At 53.0% G+C, this 16,664-nt stretch overlaps 1 protein-coding gene across 13 annotated transcripts in view; it reads right to left on the bottom strand.

Annotated features, from left to right (window-relative positions):
- The window catches only part of EPB41L1 (erythrocyte membrane protein band 4.1 like 1), a 119,445-nt gene that overhangs the window by 11,968 nt on the left and 90,813 nt on the right, over window positions 1–16,664 (bottom strand). For 4 of the 13 annotated variants that reach the window (XM_047744353.1, XM_047744351.1, XM_047744356.1 and 1 more), the window contains 6 exons: window positions 14,781–14,885; window positions 8,862–10,856; window positions 8,240–8,347; window positions 6,755–7,165; window positions 4,820–4,924; window positions 3,072–3,155 (listed from right to left, as the gene is read on the bottom strand). In XM_047744353.1, the coding sequence (XP_047600309.1) occupies window positions 3,072–3,155; window positions 4,820–4,924; window positions 6,755–7,165; window positions 8,240–8,347; window positions 8,862–10,856; window positions 14,781–14,885 (2,808 nt within the window). The remainder of the gene's footprint in view (window positions 1–3,071; window positions 3,156–4,819; window positions 4,925–6,754; window positions 7,166–8,239; window positions 8,348–8,861; window positions 10,857–14,780; window positions 14,886–16,664) is intronic. The other 9 variants (XM_047744358.1, XM_047744360.1, XM_047744359.1 and 6 more) reach the window with 6 other exon arrangements.

Raw genomic sequence — 16,664 nt, 5'->3', positions numbered from 1 at the left:
TCCTCTCTCCTGTTTCCAGGAGGTGTGGCTTCTCTCCCTGGCCACGGCAATGCCACCATCTCTGCTCTGGACTCTTCCTCCCTCCAGCTGAGGGCTCTCCTCCTGGCTACCCTCTCTCGGGGCCGCCTCAGCCAGTCAAGACTTTCTCACAAGGCCCCTGTCCTTATCCCTCTATCTAGAGCCCAGATCTTTCTCGAAACCCAGACCTTTAAAACCAATTGTTTCCTCAGTATTTCCCCCTGGAAATGTCCCATAGGCACCTTAGGCTCATGAGAGATCCAACATGGAATTCACTGCCTCCCCACTAACGAGCAACCCCCTCCAGGACTCTCTGTATCAGAGCTTCTCTGACTTGAGGGGTGTCACAGATTTCTGGGCCCTGCTCCAGAGTTTCTGATTTGATAGGTTTGGGGGGTGTGTGTGCAGAGATTTGCTTTTCTAAAGGTTCCCAGGACTGTGCTTCAGAAATGGCTAGGTCAGGGTTAGGTCACCAGCCCTAAGACAGAGGACCCCATTGGGTCTTCTGTCACCTGAACATTCTGTCAATGACCAAATCCTGCACGTTCCTCCCCCTGGTTATCCCTCAACCCTGCCCACCTTCTCAGCATCTACCTCCTTGCACACCAGCTCTGCTGCAGCCCCTAAACCAGTTCCCTGCCTTCTCTTTCCATCTCTCCCAATGGCGTGCGTGCTCAGGGCACTTTCTGTCTCCCTCAGTGCTGGGCTCACAGCGCATCACACAGCATTCAACAAGTATTTGCTGAGGGAAGGAAGGAAGGAGGGAGGACAGGAGGGACATTTTCTCTCGTGACGTCCCACACAGTTGCCAGGGTAATCTTTCTAAAACACAGAAACACACATTTGATAACATCACGCCCGTTTCAGAAGTTGAAGGGATGCCCTACTGCCCCCCACTGTCACAGTAGATAAAGCATGAACTTCCTATGTGACATTTGGGCCCTTCAGGACCTGGCCCAGACTGCCTTTCCAGCCTCTTCTCCCCCACCCCGCTCCTCTTCCACACACCTGACATCTTGCTTCACTGACCACCTGCCTTTCCCCAAATGCGCCGGTCATTCCTATCCCTGCCTTTGCACCTGCTGTCCCCACTGCCTAGAACGCCTTCTGCTGTGGGCATGCCGTCATTTATCCTCAAAGGATGGCTCAGCTGTCCCTGCCGAGGTGAAGCCTTCTCAGTCCTCCTGGCATGGGTGTCACCCCATACCCTTCCTCCCTGTGCCCCCCAGAAAGCATTGTTACCCTGTTCCATGAAGGCAGGGAAAAAGTACAGCGGCTCACATTTACAGACCACTTCCTACGTGCCAGGCACGCCTTTGCACAGATTACCTTGGTCCCTCCTTGGGTCAACCCTTTGAGGGATGAGCTATTACTGCTCCTCGTTACTCCATTTTACAGAAGTGGAAACTGAGGCTTGGAGAGGTTCAGGTAACTTGCCCAAGGGTCATCCCACCAGGATATGGGAGAGCTGGGCCTTGTCCACCACTGTGTGCCCAGGACCTAAACAATGACACGTGCCCGTGATCACTACTTGAACAAATGTCTTCTCGCAGGCAGTAGATTTCCTTCAACTCTGTATTCCGAATCAGGCAGGTAACAGAGACTAAGAAATGTTTTTGGAAGAAATGAATGGATGGATGGGTGGGTGGGTGGGCACATGGGTAAATGAGCGATGTAACTGCCTACTCACTGTAGTATGAACTTAAATTTAGCCCTAGAAGTGTCCTGATGCCACGTGGAGAAGGACTGAGGGAGAGGTGGGACAGAGTGACCAGGAAAGAGGGTGCGAGCTGATAACCAGTTCAGAGTTATTTGTCTTTGTTTGCTCAAAACCTACCTGTTGGGTAAGTCTAAATGCCATTCCCTTCCTAGGTGTCTATTGGGGGTTTGGCAAGAGAAAGCATTTGAAAACAACTTTACACCGACTCAAGATAGATCCGGCCCCGGCCCCGGCCCTGGCCCCAGCCCCAGCGGCCAGTGTTCACAGTGGTCGGGATGAGGGTGCAGAGTGGTTGAGGGGCATAGGGAGGCTTCTGGGTTGGACCTGCCTCTACTACGTACTGGGTGTGTGGCCTTAGGAAGTCACTTTACCTCCCTGCATTTCGGATTCTTCATCTGTAAAGGGTGCAGAAAAAAGAGAATCCCCTCCAGTTTTTGTAAGGACTCAGTGAGATCACCCACACACACTTCTTGGCAGCTTGCCTGGCCACACAGCCTGTGCCTAAAGCTATCTGGTCTATGTCATCATTAAAGTATGTGACATTACTGGACTCTCTTAAGAACCTGTGAACCAGGGGCTCCTGGGTGGTTCAGTTGGTTAAGCCTCTGCCTTTGGCTCAGGTCATGATCCCAGAGTCCTGGGATGGAGCCCTATGTTGGGTTCCCTGCTCCCTTGCCCTCTGCTGCCCGGCCCCCTCCTTGTGCTGGTGTGATCTCTCTCTCTCTCAAATAAATAAATAAAATCTTAAAAAAAAAAAAAAAAAAGAGCCTATGAAACAGGCAGAATGGGGATTACTCCCATTTTACAGATGAAGACATCTGAGGCCAAAGACCCTCCTTCACAGGTCAGGCAGCACATCGGTATCAGAACCAGAGCCTGAGGAGATGGTCCCCAAATCTTGATTTTCCAGTTTTAAGCTCCCTGCACGCCATCTACTGACCAAGGCAAGGAAGTGGCCTGAGACATGAGAAACTGCACAGCCGCCAGGGTCTGTCAGGGACTTTCAAGCTCAATCCTCACGCCTTGCCCATGATCACATAATCGAATGGTACCGCCCTCCCTCCCTCTACCCCTGCTGTGGCTGAGACGGTCCAGATAACTGAGACTCAGGGATCCCACCTCCCAAGTCATTCGGTTTGGAAAACTGAGATCTGACTGGGTGTCCTGTGGTAACGATGGTGCCTCACAAGAAGAGGTTGACTCTGTGTCCTATGCCTCATGCGGGGAGGGCGGAGGAGGACCACCCCAGACAGCCAGTGACGTGATGCTGTTATCTGGCTGCCCGAGGGCAAGGAGGCTGGTCAGAGAGGGAAGACCCTTGGGTCCTACTTACCATGGTGGTCGATATGGTCTCTGTGGTGATGGAGGGAGTGGTTGTTATGGACTCCTTTCCCCCTGGGACAGTCCCATCAACCTGCTGGCCAGAGGAGTCATGAGAGAGAGAGAGGGTATACCGCCTCTGCCTGGAGCACCTGTTACCTGGGCAGGTGGCATTGCCAGCTACAGAGGGACGGGCTGTGTGAGCAAACAAGCGCTGGCGGGGAGACGGGCTTGTCCGCACACAGCCTGAATTACGGGGGGGTCCTCACATGCCCCCAGTTTGTTTGAATCATCTTATTTGGCAAAGGACAAATAATCCCAGATAATTTTGCAAGCCCTAAGCAAACCTCAATTCCTGTGTTCCTTGACCTAGTGATTCCACAGCCGGGAGTTCATCCTTTGGATATCAACTCTGAAAACTTTGCCAAGAAGTGTGAACGCAGAAGTTCACTGAAACATTCATCGTTAACTGCCAAGGACAAAACAGCCGCAGGCCCATTGATGGGAGACTGCAGGGTAAGTCAGGACCCACTCCTAAATGGGACTGAGTCTAAGGTGGGCCCACAGAGGGCAATGAGGAGTGATCTCCAAGACAGTCATTAAGAAAAAAGGTCAGGTGTAAAAGAGGATCTCTTTTGTGTAAAATTCTACACTCTAGAGACATCAGTGTATACATTGGAATACATATACATCTTTTTTTCTGGGAAGAATCCGTAAGAAAAATTTCAGTTTGTTCTGTTTGAATTTCATAACTGTGAACACTTTGTCATTTTGTTTTGATGTCACTATGGATTACTGGGCTGTTGACTTTGGGGCCTTTTTAAGTTTTCTCTGTATTTTTCTACAGGAAAACAAAATAAAACACTGGTCACTAAGACAAAAGAGGCCACAGAGGAGGCATGCGGCTTGAGATCACATAGTTCATCAGAACTCGAGCGTCATGGCTGCTGCACCAGCTGCCACAGAGACCACTGTGCAAGTTACAAACGGGGGAGAAGAACATTCTGGAAACGACACAATTGTACACATTGTGTTGGTTTACACCTTACTTATTTCTTGAGATTCAGACAAGTCTCTGCCCCCAGCACTGCAGCTCCTCTGGCCAGGAGGAACTCAGGGAGCATCTGTCACACCTATAGTCTCAAGGTCCAAAGTTTAAAATCAAAACACTGCAAGAGAAACCTCGACACCTATGTCTCTTTTGGACCGCTCTGTCCAGGGTACCAAGTATGCTTCATCTTGCTAAGGCAAATGATTTTTTAAAATCTTTTTCTCAGTTTGTTCATTTTGCCAATCTGACATGGAAACCCCACGTGTAAAAAAAAAATAATAATAATAATCCAATGTGAGTCATTCTGACAACAGCTGGATTGGGATTGCTCCCTCTCTCCCCCAGAGCAGCCCGTGGGATACCTCAAGAAACTTCTCCAACTCCTTCAAGCAATCTGAGAGCGACAGTCTAGTCCACTTGCTGCTAGCCCTTACAGCACTCCCAGGAGGACAGGGAGACATTATCATTCCCATTTTAGAGATGGGAAGTTGAGGCTGTAAGAGGTGTGTGTGGTCTGCCCAGGACAGGAGTTCATTCCACCGGCCAAACCCAGAGCTCACGGAGGACAGCAAAGCTCAGAAGAGCATCAAGGTGAACATGGAGGCACTGGGGAAGCTGGAGTGGCAAGAGTAGACCCGGGGGCTCGGCCTGGGTCAGGACCCCACCCCTAAATGTCCTGCGCTCAAGGTGCAGTGGAAGGCCCCGGTTACCTGGCTAGCGTCCATAGCGCTGACTCTGGTCTGCAGCACAGCCTCGGGCTCAATCTTCTTTCTTATGGCCAGGCTGCTGACAGTCATGGTTTCCGCTTTCACAGGCTGTAGGAAGAAGAGGGAGAAAGTTCCATAAGCCAAGCCTCTGCCCGACTCCCTGCTCACAGGCCGCTGTGCCGTCTCTCCCACCCCTGCAGCAGGCCAGGTCTCAGGAAGGGCACACAGGTCAGAGCAAAGAGGCACAGCGAGCCATGCCAGACAGCCAGCCCCAGGGGAGAGCCGGGGGCCACCAGCAGCACCCAGAGGGGGCACTCATGACCTTGGCGCACATCCGCTCCTGGTGGCTAGAAGCTGGTTTTTAGGCTACCAGTAAAAGAACAACTACTATTCAATTAACAGGCTCTGTGCCAGGCCCCGCACTAAGAACTGTCCTTAGATACTTGCCACTGAATCCTGACAGACCTCAACAATTATGTTGCCCCATCCCAGCTGCTTCCTTTGAACTGCTCTTGAAAGCGGGAGTCACACACCTGGGGCTCTGGGGGGGCCAGGCAGGAGACGTAAAGGGGTGAATTGGGCTTATGGAGGACTGGGGTGAACAGGAGGACACATGTTCTCACCACTCAGGTTTGGCCAATGGCAGCCATGGCTTCTGAATGACTCAGATCATCTGATTTTTTTAATGATTAAAAACAAACCAATAAACAAAAAAACACCTGTGGATTTTATATTCCACATCCTAATTTTTCAATGAGGGTCAAAGAAAACACCTGTGCTAGCCAGATCTGGCCTGGGGCCAGAGGTTTTCAACCTCTCCTCTAGAAGTCTCTGGTTAAATGATCAGTTTCTTCAGACTCCCCCAGCAAGGTCAGTTCATGGGACCGTGAGCGTATGAGAGCTGAATGAATGAATGAAAAAGCCTGCCATCTGGTTGGGAGGGTAGTGAGAGGGATTCTTATAGATGACTGTAACCGTGAGATCAAGCCATTCATCCAGTTAATCGTCTATTAGTGCCTGGCACGTGCAGGCTTAGAGGAGCTGCCACCGGGGGGAGAGTGGGCCTGGCAGCCGCCGGCCTGACTACCTAGGAGGATGCCGGGAGCAGAAACATTGCAGAGCAAGGGGGCCGTGGACGGAGCCACACTTCTGCCCTGGGTGGTCAGGGAAGCATCTGCTAGAGTGAGAGCCAAACTTGGTCCTGAAGCATGACAAGTTTGCAAGGCAGAGAAGGGGAAGGAAAATTTCTCCCAGAGGGCGCAGCACGGAGTGAACGCCCAGAGTCGATGAGTTCGTATTTCAAAGCCTGGAACGGAGAGAGGAGGGTGTGGCGGGAGGTAGGTTGGGGCTGCAAGAGATGAGAGGGCAAAGGGATCATGGGACAAAGATCCTCTGAAGGAAGGACACAAAGCAGAGGGACCCAGACACTGTCGATCCTGGTGTCCCCCTCAGTGATGACGTTTCCTCTTCTCTTGGAGCTTCTGCTGCTCCCCTGAGACCCCGGGGCCAGATGGGTTTAGACCGCTGCCCCTTCCCCCAGCAAGCCCAGGCCCCGGGGAGAGGAGCCGGGTCAGAATCAGGAAGAACCATTGACTTTCAGGCCAGGCTGCAGGCGAGTCCATAAGCACGTGCCTTCTGCAGGTGCCATGCAACACAGACAGGGAGAGGAGGCGGGTAAGACCAGACCGCCTAGCATCAGCTGACCTCGGGCAAGCGGGCAAGCGATGGGGTCACAGGGTTAAAATGCCAAGGAGTGCACGTTAGGGGTGAACCAAGATGGCAAACATGCGAGCACAGAACCATGCTTTCTGCGAGGGGCAGTCATGCAACATGAAACAGAGCTTCAGGCTGGCGGCTCGGTCTTCGGGCAGATGGCCCCGGGGCCCTCTGAACATGCAGTGCCCACCGGGCCCAGGTATCCAGGATGCTCCACTGTACCTCAAACTGGGGCATATCTGGGGTGGCGCAGGCCCCTCGATCCGGGCTATCCTCGATGCCCCCAGACTCGTCTTCCTGGCCGAGGCCCCCCTTGTTGAGATCCCGGGAGAACACCAGGCCCTCGGTCTCCGAGTCACTTTTGTCTCGGTCAAGCTCAGGCAGGCTGCGGGAGAAGTCTTCGAAGGCGCTGCCATGGTAGTCACCAATGACCGTGAAGTCAACCTCAGCCTCCAGGCTCGACGTGGAGCTGACTGTGATGCTGGAGCACTTGCGCTCAATAGCCAAGTGGTTGTCCTTCAGGAACACCGCGTCCCTCTCCTGGTCCTGGTCCTCGTCTCCCGTGTCACTCTCTGGGGCCCTGGGACGAGGTGGTTTGACCTTCTCCTCTGAGCCCTCCCTTAGCCCTGCTCTCTATGGCCAGATAAAAAGCAAAGGAACAGAGGTGTGGGGTGGGAGGAGAGAGAGAGAAAGCAAGATGGTGAATGACAGAAGAAATCGTGGGGCCTTTCAATGTCTCAAAGAGAAGAGCAGGTCAGGAAATGAAAAACACTCCCAGGAAGGGTCCTTGACATGACAACAAGCTTGAAAAACCCACAAAGTTCTCATGAGTGGGGAATGCTCCTTTCCGAGGGTCTCCCGCTGATGGCCAAAGCAAGTACAAAGCAAACCTCCTGCCAGTTGGTTCTGGACAGGAAGCCCCATCCAAGGTCTGGATCTGGGAGCTTTTCAGAAGCGGCATCGTGTGTGAGGCAGGGATGGGAGCCTGGGCACAGGCCCATCCGTGCAGGTGGGCACCGAGAGACAGAAACCAAGGAGGGAGACCCAGGGATTTAGGGAAACCTGGGATGGGAAGGCAGGGAGGCTGGAGCCAAGAGCTTTGAGAAACAAAGAGGAAGCCAACATGGTTTGTCAATTCCACTGAGTCTCTGAGGGAGGGGGCGTATTGGCTATGGGGAGGAACAATATGGGTTAAGTCCTGGGAGCTGGGTGCTACAGCAGTTCAGCCCTGAGCTCCGGGTGGGCCGGCGGGCAGGGTGGAGGTTCTAGTCCCATCAGTGTAATTGACAACTGCAGGCCAAGGAAACGCTGGAGGGGAACCAGCAACTCTCATCCCGCATACATACCTCTCAACTGGCCTGTCAGGGATTAAACACCACATGCACATTTTTGGCTGTTCCAGAACAGTCTTTTTAAAGCCCAATCTAACACCCATCAAATATATATACATGTATATATACATTTTTTTTTTAAGTAGTTGGCTTCAGGTTCTAGAGATTCAGTGCACTTAGAGATTCACTTGCTAGACTTAGCTTCCATTTTAGCCAGTTTCTGGAAGGTTGAGAGGTGTGAGGACACATTCCAGACAAGCAAGAGTTGAGCTGCCACAGACGGCATTGCCAGAGCAGGTGGGAGTCGAAGGCAGAGATGCACCCTGGCCAGGCGGAGAGGACCAGGTTCATCAGGGCACGGGGGGGCTGCAGAGACCTGAGGGCCCGAGGGGCTGGCGAATCTCAGGTGCCCCCCTTTTCCAGGGGGGTTGGCTGCTAAGCTGGTGATGGGCTTCTCTTCCCTGACCGCATCTCCGGATTTGTTCTGGATTAGAGAAGATAGTTAGTCTTAAGCAGGCAGAAAGGAACTTGGCAGTGGGACCAAGAGGGAGCCAGCAGTGAAGGATGGAAACCTCTGGCCTGTCAGCTTCCCCAAGGTGGGAGAACCAGGGAAGGGAAAAGATGAAGGAAGATCGTTGGACAAGCCAAGCAAAACAGGTAGGAGCCCAGCAGGTGGGGGCAGCAAGGCAAAGCAAGTATGTAGTCGGCTGGCAGTGATGCCAACTTCTCCAGTGGGGGGGTGGGTGTGACCCTCTGGGCACCAGGTCACACCAAAAGCCGAGGGCCTTTGTGGCTAAGCTAACAAGTGGCCAAGCAGATGAACCCGTCATTCCGCCCGGGCTACCCTCAGGCCCGTGTCGGGAAGAGAACTCATAGGAATGGACAAGCAGCCTCCGATCGCAGTGATGACGAGGGGCCCCAAAACATGCTTCTACAGAGCTACGGAGCATGCGGTCCGCTCCCCACAGGGGGGGGCAGCGGCGGGGGCGGGGGCTCACGTGGCCAGTGCCCACGGTGGTTTCCTCCAGCGCAGTTTCGCAGCCCGAATCGGGGGACACAAGCTCGAGGTCCGTGCATCCTTCCTGGGCGGATGTGGTAGCCATGACCTCCCTGACGTGGCTGGCAGCCAGCAGTGTCACTGAGGAATGGGTGGCCTTGGGGCCGGCGACGTCCCCCGGGGGCTGAAGCTGGACGAAGCCCAGGTCCAGAAGCTTGTTCCGCTGTTGCTCTACCTGACCCACGGAGGCCTCTGAAGACAACTCATTTATGAGCGCCCTTGTTTCACTCTGACTTGCTCCATGGGTCTCAAAGATCCGAATTTTGTTGGCCACTGAGGTCTTGCTGATATCTTCCAGGGAGCCCTCTTGGCCCGCAGCCTGGAAAGAGGTTATCTCCTTTGGCTTCCCTGAAGGGAACACCAACCCCAGGGGTACAGCCCCCTCGGCTCGTTCAGAGACAACTCTGGGCTTTCTGCTGGCAACGGGAGGTGCCCGGCGCTCACCTCCGTCTGAGGTCACGAACGGTCCTCCTCGGTCCTTGGCTTCTGGGCTCTCTTTAAGAGGATGGGCATGTTTGAGAAACACAGGGGACTGTTCTCCAAAAGGATCCCCAAGCTGCAGAGGCTCCCTTGACCCATGAGGGGCTGGGCTTGGAGAAGTTTCCTCCGGAGCTGCCTGAACTTGAAAGGGACCAGGAGAGGCTGGGAGGGGAACGAGCACTTCCATCTGAAGAAACGCTGAGGTCTTTCTGTCCTCCGCCGCGGGTTCTCCTGTTTGGATGTGGACCCGGCCCCGGTCTTGGGGCGGGAAGTTGCCTCTGCCTGGCTTAGCTGGCTTCCTGACATCATTAGGAGGGGTGGTCCGAGGAAGGGCGCAGGCTGGGAGGTCTGGGCGCAGAGCACCTGCGCTGTGAGGTGTGTGGTCCTTCCATCCTGCTGGGGGACTGTTCTCAGCCTTTTCCACCAAATCTCCACCGTTGGGGGCCTCTTCCTCCATGCCTAGGTTGGATGCTGAGTAGCTGAATTCTCCTTCCACCCCCCACCCAGCTTCTTCCCAGTCCTCAGCACATGTCTGCCCCAGAGAAAGTCCCTTACCGAGCTGCTCAGCAAAGGCCTCCAGGCCACCTGGTCTTCTGCGGTTCCCGGGGGACCCTGTCCTTTCCTCTAAGGAAGGCTTGTGAGCTTCACCCTCTTGGTCCTTGTTCCTGCTGGAAGCTGCAGCAGAACCCTGTGGGCTTGAGGAATTCAGAGCGGAGCTCTCTGCGAGCTCCAGCCTGGTCTCATCAACGGGAAGGGTGACCAGGCACTCTTCCCTCTCCAGAGGCGGAGGGAGGACTTGGTCTTCAGAATCTTTCTCTCCATAGTTCAGATAGAAGCTCCTCTCTGCAAAGGAAGGTTCGGTTTCATCACTCGAGTCAGCTCTGGCTTCTGACTGGGTGGGGTCCAGCAGAAATGACTGGAGTCCTCCCTTGTCGGAGGCTGGAGAAGGGACATTGGCCTCTGCTGACCTGGTCCCTGAGGCAGTGGGTCTTCCCCAAGTCTGGAACTCCTCCAGCTCCTTCCTCAGCTCCGTCTGGCCCTCCAGCTGACCACCTGAGATCCAGCGCTTCTTGATGGTGGCCTCCCCAGTGCCCACCCTCAACTGGGAGCCCTCCAAGAGGTTTTCTGCCAGGGCAGAGCCTGCAGCCAGAGAAGCCCCTCCTGGGCCTTTCCTGACACAGGGGCCTTCCTCCCACACTGACTCAAAGTCTTCAGGGCTTGCAATCATTCTTCCTTGTTGCTGGGTCTTTGCTCTTCTAACTCCCACCATTTCTTCTGTGGCCACTTCGACTTTGAACTTGTCCACCAGGATGTCTACTTTGGAGAGTCTGCCATCAGCAAGGATATCTGCGAGGCCTGCCTTACTTTCTTCCTGCTGCGTGGTGGTCACTTTTAGGAGACTGAGTTCTTCTGGCCTAGTGTATTCTCTTTCTATAAATACCCAATGCTCTGAACCCTGTGTTTCAATTGGAGCAAGAAGAGTTAACATGAAATGTCAGGCACCTGAAGAACAGGTCCCTTTTTTCCTCTGCAAGAAGGACCAAAAGGTCAACATGTCCCCAGAACTGGCTGGGGGAGAGAAAGGCATGACAATGCCAGTCAGCCTCATCAAGGTTCCCCTTCCCATCAAGGCACCCGACAAATTATTTACAGACTCCCCTCAACCACTACCCCAAATTGGTAAGATGGGACGGGGGTCTCACGCCCTCCCCATGTTAATCATGGGACAATGGGAATCCATGGATGGGCCCGGACTCTTCCTCTTCCTCTTCCTCTCTTAATAATAAAACTGCCACTACCCGAGGTGAAAGTAACTCACAACACTTGGAATCTTTGAACGTTAGAGCAAAAACAACTCCTAAGACATCCTCTAGTCCAAGTTCCTCATTGTGCAAATGGGGAAACTGGGGCTTGGAGAAGGTCAGTGACTTCCCCAAAGTCGAGTTAGTTCATGGCAGAGTCAGGAAAAGAGTGCCTGGGATCCTTGCTGACTTATCTCACGATCTAAGAATATGGATCCCAAACGCAGTCTCATGTCAAGAGGGGAAGCATTGAATTAAGTTCCACGAGCCACAGCCTGAAACCTGACTTCTCTTCAAGAGTTTCTGGGAAGGAAAGATATTAGAATGAAAAATGTCAAATGTTCAGCTGAAGAGGTCAGTGCCAGTCACCACAGTGGCTTGAACAGCTTGAGTTCTGTGGGCTTCATTCCCAAAGAGAGGAATACCAAGGCCTATTCTTGGAGAATTGTGACAAAATCCATGGGAAGAGTAGGAAAGGGCTGAGCAGAAGACATCACGGAAGGAAAAGTTCTGAAGACCCAAGTGTCATCACTGGTCAAAAGCACCAACAAGAATGTAGCGCTGTCAGCCTGTCGACAAAGCAGCCCTTTGTCTCTCCCAGAGCCCTTTAAACAGCACTGCAGGGGGAACAACAGACTTCAGAAGTGTTTAAAAAAAAAAAAAAAAAGAAAAGAAGCCAGAAAGCCATTGGCATTCTAATCTTGCAGCCACAGAATACCGTCTTCACATAAAACTTCAATGGAAGTCCAATACATAAGCCAGAGACAGGCTGCCATGTTGGAAGCTGGAGGCCTTGGCTGCCCCGGTGCCAAGGTACCACCCTCCTTTGAAATCCTTGCTCTGACTCCGGCCCCTTATGGCACAGATATGGAAACTGAGGCCTAGAAAAGGTAAGCACTGTGTCCAAGGCCAGAGAGTGAGCTGGGGGCAAAGGCAGGTCTAGAATCCAGTCTCTGGGTCCAAGTTCTGGGAAGTGCATCCCTGGTGAGATGTGCCAGAGGGACACCTCCACCGGAGGGGAAAGATGTAAATACCTGCGCTCTGACACCGATTATGACTTGGAGAGGCGTCTGTCAGATCCCATAAGATGTGAAGGATTGGGAAGGTTCAGGGAGCGCTGTAAACTCTCTTACCTCCACTCCCTCAATCCATGTTAGCAAAATCTTTATGGTTTTCAGGGAATCAAACCTCACTGAAAGAATCCTGCCAACAGGCAAGAGAGATAAGAGAAAAGAGGAAAGCCCAGACATAGGTTTTCTGGTATTTTACTTCAGGCTGCTAAGCCTCAGGACAACACCATTGAGCCCTCCCAGAGAGAAGTGCCTCGAGAGCCTGAGGAAGCCACGTCTCTTTTCTCTTCTACTGGCGAAGCAGGGGTCCTCAGCGGCTCCCGTCTCCACTTGTCCTGATGTCAGGAGTCTGGCAATGATGGCCAAAGATGGTCAAGGAGACCCCTTCTGGAATATGCTTGCCCCAAGTCTAACTAGAAACTAGTAGCTTAGAAGGTAGGCTGAGTGGGGTGGGAACTAGTCTGGTATAGAAAGAAAGACTCCACAGGAAGAAAAAAGGAAACATGTACTTCTATTTAGTTAATTTGTGCCAGACAATGCCAGCCCTTTGTCTAAGGTGATTAAATGTAATCCAAATGGCAACTTGTGAAGCAGGTACTATTGTCCTTATTTCCAAAGGGGAAACTGAGGTTCGCAGAGCAATCCCCATTGCACAGATCACAGAGTGTGCGGTAAGGGAAGAAGATGCTCTGCTTTTAACAAGTGAAAATCCTGAAGAGAAAAAAAGAATGAACAAAAGAGAGAAAACCTCCACTGGCACCAAGGCCCTGGTGAGGGGGCTGCACCTGCCCCTGGGGGCTGGCTGGTCTGAAAGCCATCCTGACCCCCTTTCCAGGATGGGAGATGGGATGATATCTGCTAGCCCTGCTTCAGTCCCCTGAGCCCGAGGACCTTCAGAACCTGCGCAGAGCGCCCCCTGCCATCAGCCGGAGGTACTGCAGCAAGGAGAGGAAGCTGGAGGAGGACGCAGACCAGTTCTGTCCACACGCAAGCCTCCAAAAGCAGAAAGTCTCCAGCCAGCCGATTCTGCGGATTCTGGACTATTCAGTCACCACCTGGGGCTCTGGGTCACATTCTGGGCCCTGTTCTTTACAGAAGACACCCCGAAGAGGGGAGGCAGGACAAGGAGCCCTCTAGAAACCACACCCTGGGAAAAACATCTTTTGAAGAAAGCAATGTTCAGGGGGAGGGGAGGTGCTGAACTCTGGAGGAGGATGCCAGGCGGGAGGATGCCCGGCGGATCTCTGGGCAGCAGCGGGCACAGCGAGGCCCACGGACAGGTACTTCAGAAGGGCAGATTTTAATTCAGTATGAAAACTTCCCAGTAGGGACTGAAGCCAAATTGGTTCCTTGTGAAGAACCACAAGAGCGCCCTCTGTGGGAGGCACTGGAAGGACAATTTGCAGGGATGCTGAAGAAGGGCGCTTGTTGCCCCCTACCACTGCCCCTCCCCACCACAATGAGTCCGGGCAACTGTCCTTTGCTCTAGGAGCATCTCTGTGCTCTGGGGTCTCACTATTTCCCTAACCCTGGGAGGCTACTGACTCCTGTCCAACTCCTCTCAAGAGAGAGCGCTGATGGTTGATTTTTACATTGAGGAAAAATTGAGTAGACCTGTGATTTCTGTCTTACCACTTATGTCACTGACTCATGTCTCTTTTATGGTTTTGGCACATTTTCAGCAGCTAGAAAAATTTTCCATGGGAATTAAAAAAGGGAGATGCCCTCAGACATACTATGCATAACACGGAGGTTCAGATCTCAGGGAGAAGGAAGTTCCACCCAGATGGTCTGTCAGCACTGTCTAATCGTGACAGCCTCTGAGCTGTCGGCACAGAGGGAGATGCAGCCCTCCATCCCTGGGCCTAGATTCTAGGCCTAGCAGGACACAGCAAGTCCCAAGAGCCCTCTTCCGGCTGCTGTCCAGGGTGCAGAAGTAATGCCTTCCTCGTTAGAACAGTGGCCTGACCAGCATCTCTTCAACCCCAAGGAAGCTCCTTAGAGCAAGATGCCCACTTTTGCCTGCCTGTCAAGAGGAGTTTGGAGAAGACAAAGGTGAAGGATGAATGTAGGACCATTCCCTACAGAGCCACTGTTAGACCTCACCCAGGCATCTAAACAGAGAAAAGACCCCAGGGGAGAAGGCATTTAGGTGCAGTGACCCCTGATTTCAAGCTTAGATGTTAGAACCTGCCTCTAAAGTCAGGAGGGCCCAAGAGAAGATCATTCCAGCCTCCCTTTTGAAGCCAGAGCCAGACTCATAATGTCCTGTCTTTCCAGAATATGATATCAGTCCTGATTCCTGAGAAACAATGGATGAGGGAGGGGCCGGCCCTTTATGGATCCCTGGCATGGGGACAGTTGTTTGTCACAGCATGGGGATACAAGGGCTACCCACTGCTCGACCTGCATGGCAGAGCCTGGTCCACCCCCCTTCACCCCAGAGAAGGGGGTCACTTTGAGACCATTAGGGTCGCTGTGTGTGGGTGGGGAAGTGCTGACAGTAACCTCAGGAGACGCTGCGAGGCTTTTCTGAGTGAACACTTCCCAGCCTGTGGCCGTCCCAGGCTCAGGTGCCAAGTTCTGTGGAGAGGTGTCCTGGGTCCTCCGGGACTGCAGGGGAGGCCCGGGGCCGGAGGGAAGGGAAGAGGGAGGAAGGGAAGGAGAGACAGAGAAAGGAAGAAAGGGAGAGAGAGGAGCAGGAGAGACACACACACACAGAGCCCGTAAATAGCCCAGCTTTGTAAACCCCACACCCTTGGAGTTTGTGGCTTAGGTCAGAAAGAAGCCAGTGGGACAAGAGAGAGAAGAGTTGCCCCTTGTGGCCCCTTAAGGGAGGGAGGCCCACAGTCAGCTGCCAGCCAGCACCGTGCCTTTGGACCCTTCTCTCCCCGCCCTCGCTCAAGAGGGCGCAGAGACACACCACTTTCGTTCAAGAGGCTCTCAATCAGGAGGCCGAGGAGCCATACCATTCAGACTCCGATTCCAAGTCTGCCCTGGGTATTTTTGGTTTAGGCAATGGTTCAATCCTGCAATTGGGCTCTTAGCCCCTCAAAAAGGCATCTTTGAAATGAAAACCCGGGTTTGGCAAATGGGAACTTTTCTTGAAAGTTTGGAGTCCTGGGCACCTGGGTGGATCAGTTGGTTAGGTGTCTGCCTTCAGCTCAGGTCATGATCCTGGGGCCCTAGGATCAAGCCCCACATTGGGCTCCCTGCTCAGCAGGGTGTCTGTTTCTCCCTCTGCTCCTCCCCCTGCTCATGCATTCTTGCTCTCGCTCTCAAATAAGTAAAATCTTTAAAACAACAACAAAAAAAGTTCGGAGTCCTTATTTTGATTTAAGTTCCTACTGTTTTCCCCTTGGCTCAGATGAGGCCCAACAATATAAGAGAAAGCCACTAGTACCTCTGATGACACATCCCCGCAGGAGAGCCCCCTTCCAGCCCAATCCGGGATTCCAGTCACCATCAGCAATGCCCCATGACTGTACAGCACTTTCTGGTTTATAAAGTGCTTTTATACCCATCATTTCACTCAGCCTTCCCAGCAATCCTATGCAATGGCAATTCTGGTCTCCCTTTAGACGGGCTGACTAGCAGCGAGGCTCAGAGAGGTGATATCCCTCATCTAAGAAGCCAGTCCAGTCTTTGTCTACAGCTTCTTCCCATCTCCCAAATCTTCAAGGGCCTCTAAATGCCAGTGGGGCCTGTAACCAGTCAAATGGCCCATAGCTCCAAGGTGAGCTCCTAAACCAGAATTCTTTCCAGCAGTGGACTACACCTCTTGGGGTAACAGTGAGGGGCAAGTGTTGAAACAGACCCCACCTTTGAATAAGACCCATCTTCTAGCAGTTCCAGCTATGACCAGCAGGTGGGGCACACTCCCAAGCCAGGCTCCTCGGAGGCACCGGAAGCGTCCCAGCCCAGCTCCCCAGGGCTCATGTTGCCCTTCTCTACAGGAGTCCCTCCGTTTCAAAAGCCTCTGCATCCCTCCTCAGCCCCAACCAGGCCACTCTGGTTAAGACTCCCAGGGCAGGAGGAGTGGGGCCAGTACCCAAGAGGAGTGGACCGGCCCCCATGGCCCAGTCCAGAGTGCCAGGGGTGACCCCAGAGGCCCTCAACAGAAGCAGGTTGGCCCTCCTTCCGGCATTGGACTTAAAGGCCCTCAAAGAATCCCTGGTGATTTTGTGAATCACCAGCCAGTGAAGCTAACACAGCAGCCTCCCCTGGTGAGGCCCTGTTATCCAGCATCAATCAAATGTTCACTTATTAGATCAGGACTGCATCACCAAATTTCAAAGCATTCCAAGGGCAGTACATACACAGTTGACTCTATCCTGGTCTTCCCATGATTTGGTCTTGCTCCCAGCAGCTGTGATGTAACAGCAAATACAA

Source organism: Lutra lutra, chromosome 9 (genome assembly GCF_902655055.1).
Source record: "Lutra lutra chromosome 9, mLutLut1.2, whole genome shotgun sequence".
In the NCBI taxonomy this organism is placed as follows: domain Eukaryota; kingdom Metazoa; phylum Chordata; class Mammalia; order Carnivora; family Mustelidae; genus Lutra; species Lutra lutra.
Note: the sequence above shows the minus strand (reverse complement) of the source record. Positions and strands in the feature narration are given on the sequence as shown.